The 2,194-nt window shown below is 45.9% G+C and overlaps 1 protein-coding gene across 1 annotated transcript; it reads right to left on the bottom strand.

Moving 5' to 3' along the window:
* Positions 1–1,059: 1,059 nt before the first annotated feature.
* LOC311103791 (leucine-rich repeat-containing protein 3B-like) lies at positions 1,060–1,914 on the bottom strand (the record flags this gene model as incomplete). Its single annotated transcript, XM_084145443.1, has 1 exon — positions 1,060–1,914. The coding sequence occupies one exon, from the start codon at positions 1,912–1,914 to the stop codon at positions 1,060–1,062; it is 855 nt and encodes a 284-aa protein (XP_084001569.1).
* Positions 1,915–2,194: the final 280 nt, after the last annotated feature.

The following is a 2,194-nucleotide window of genomic DNA, read 5'->3' as shown; positions in this document are numbered from 1 at the left end:
GAGGAAATTGAAATAAGACTTCAGACAGTGAACTCTTTTAAACTCTTATTTTTTTTGGCAAAGAATTACTCGTTGGACCCACTGATTGAAGTTGCGCAATTCATATTTCTAAATTAGTTTTGCCATCGTGCACTATGGTATGTCAAATATCAGAACTCAATATAATGAACACATTGTTCATTTAAAATAAATAAAAAGGTGATATATTCAGGCAGACTTTGTGTGAAATGAAATATTACATGCAATACAACTGTGAATAAATATGGTATTGTGGCTAAAATAAAAATGAAGAGCATTTCATGATTTTATTCTTTCTGGTAAAATGTTTGATGGTTACATGGGGTTCTCATCCAGAAAATAAAGATCCAACATTCAACGAGTGCAGCTGCTGGAAGAACAATGCAGTCTCTGTTATACTGTCAAGTACAGTATTATGACTAATATGGGGACATTTTATGACATCATGCATCCCTGAATAATAATAAAACGGTGCCCTTGGGCAGTCCATGGTGAAATAGTTATGCATTTGACAATCTTACAATACCTTGTTGGAATTAAAACATTTTCAAATACAGAGTATCTTACATAAAGAATGGGACTGATTTGCAAATACATTTAGAATATTCACAAATGTATGTGTAAAATAATTCCTTAATTTGTATAACAAACTGCTATGTGAATTTTTTTTCAAAATATCATTAATTAATCAAAAAATGTGAATTTATTTGGATGAAATGTTACCGTGAGGTGTTGTGTTTCCAATGGAATACTGGTGATGAACAGTTTGAAAACGTGTACAGTACAGTAGTATCCTGGTCTTTTTCCAAGTTTGGGCACTTCCTTTTTTGATCCTTTTGAGGTGTTTGGCTGTTATTTCCTGTGTCTCTACCTGACCTAGGTAAATATATGTCAAATACTTTAAAATTCTACAGGTGCGCTTGATTTAGCTTACCTACTATAAAACATGAAAACTCTACCTCCTTGCACACCAATCAAGCTATATCAAGCACACCTCAAGTATTTGAAAGTACATTTGACCCAGGGCTGGTATTTTACTTCTCACACCACTGTGCTGAGTGTAGAGGACTCCTCTGGCCTGTCCAGTTTGCTGGGAAGGGACTTGAGGTACTCCAGGTGTCTCCGTGCGTCCTCCTGGTTGTGCCTGACGTAATACACCAGGTAGGAAATGACCATGGTGAACCAGCCAAACATGGTCACCAGCATGGCCACATCCGTGGTCCTCTTGAGCCCTGCGCACAGGTCCAGGTCGGCCGCCACCATGACGAAGGGCACTCCTGTATCTACGCCGACGTCCTTGGGCTCTGAAGTGTGGCACACCACGCCGGCCAGTGAGGCCGGGTCCAGGTCCAGCCGGGGCATAGCCACCTGGAGGCGGCAGTCACAGTGCCAGGGGTTGTGGGTGAGGTTGGCCTGAGCCCTCAGTCCCCCCAGGACCTCTGGCTCCAGGGTGGTCAGTCTGTTAGAGGACAGGTCCAGGCTCCTGAGAGAGGGGACCAGACCCCGGAAGGCCCCTGGCTCCATCTGAGTTAGCTCATTGTGGGAGAGGTCCAGCTCATTGAGTAAAGGAAGCCCCGCAAAGGCGTCGGCGGGGATGGTGGTGAGGAGGTTACCATCCAGGTAAAGTCGGCGGGTGTCGTTAGGCAGGTCATGTGGCACCTCCGCCAGGCGCATGTTGCTGCAGCGCACCACCCTCCCGCCGTTGGCCGTCTCGGAGCAGTAGCAGCTCTCGGAGCAGCCGGTGGTCGCCCCGTGGAGGCCCGCAGTGGTGGAGCTGAGCGCCAGGCTGTGCAGCAGCAGGCATGCCACCAAGGAGTGGCACAGCAGCCATTCTGCCAGCAGCGGCATGGTGGGATACAGGCATACCCTCCTGGAAGGACACAGCCCCTGGACCATTAGCCAAGACAACCCTGCATAGGTCACAGCTTCACCAACCAGCTGGCCTGAGAGACAATGAGGAAAAACATCAGAGAGAAAATAATGGAGAAAAGGAACGAGGACAACAAGTGATTGCAAAAGAAACTAATATCAGTGTGGCAGAAGCAACACAGAACCATCTCTGTGAGTAATCCTAACAGCCATACAAGTGCCAGGTGTTTTATTTAGCCCACTTTGATCCTGACTGGGCTAATTGTAATGAATTTGCACTTGTGTCTTGACGAACAGAAAATGACAA

This window comes from Coregonus lavaretus, assembly GCF_964263955.1.
Source record: "Coregonus lavaretus genome assembly, chromosome: 28".
Classification (NCBI taxonomy): domain Eukaryota; kingdom Metazoa; phylum Chordata; class Actinopteri; order Salmoniformes; family Salmonidae; genus Coregonus; species Coregonus lavaretus.
The sequence above is the reverse complement of the archived record's forward strand: the minus strand, read 5'-3'. Positions and strand labels throughout refer to the sequence as shown.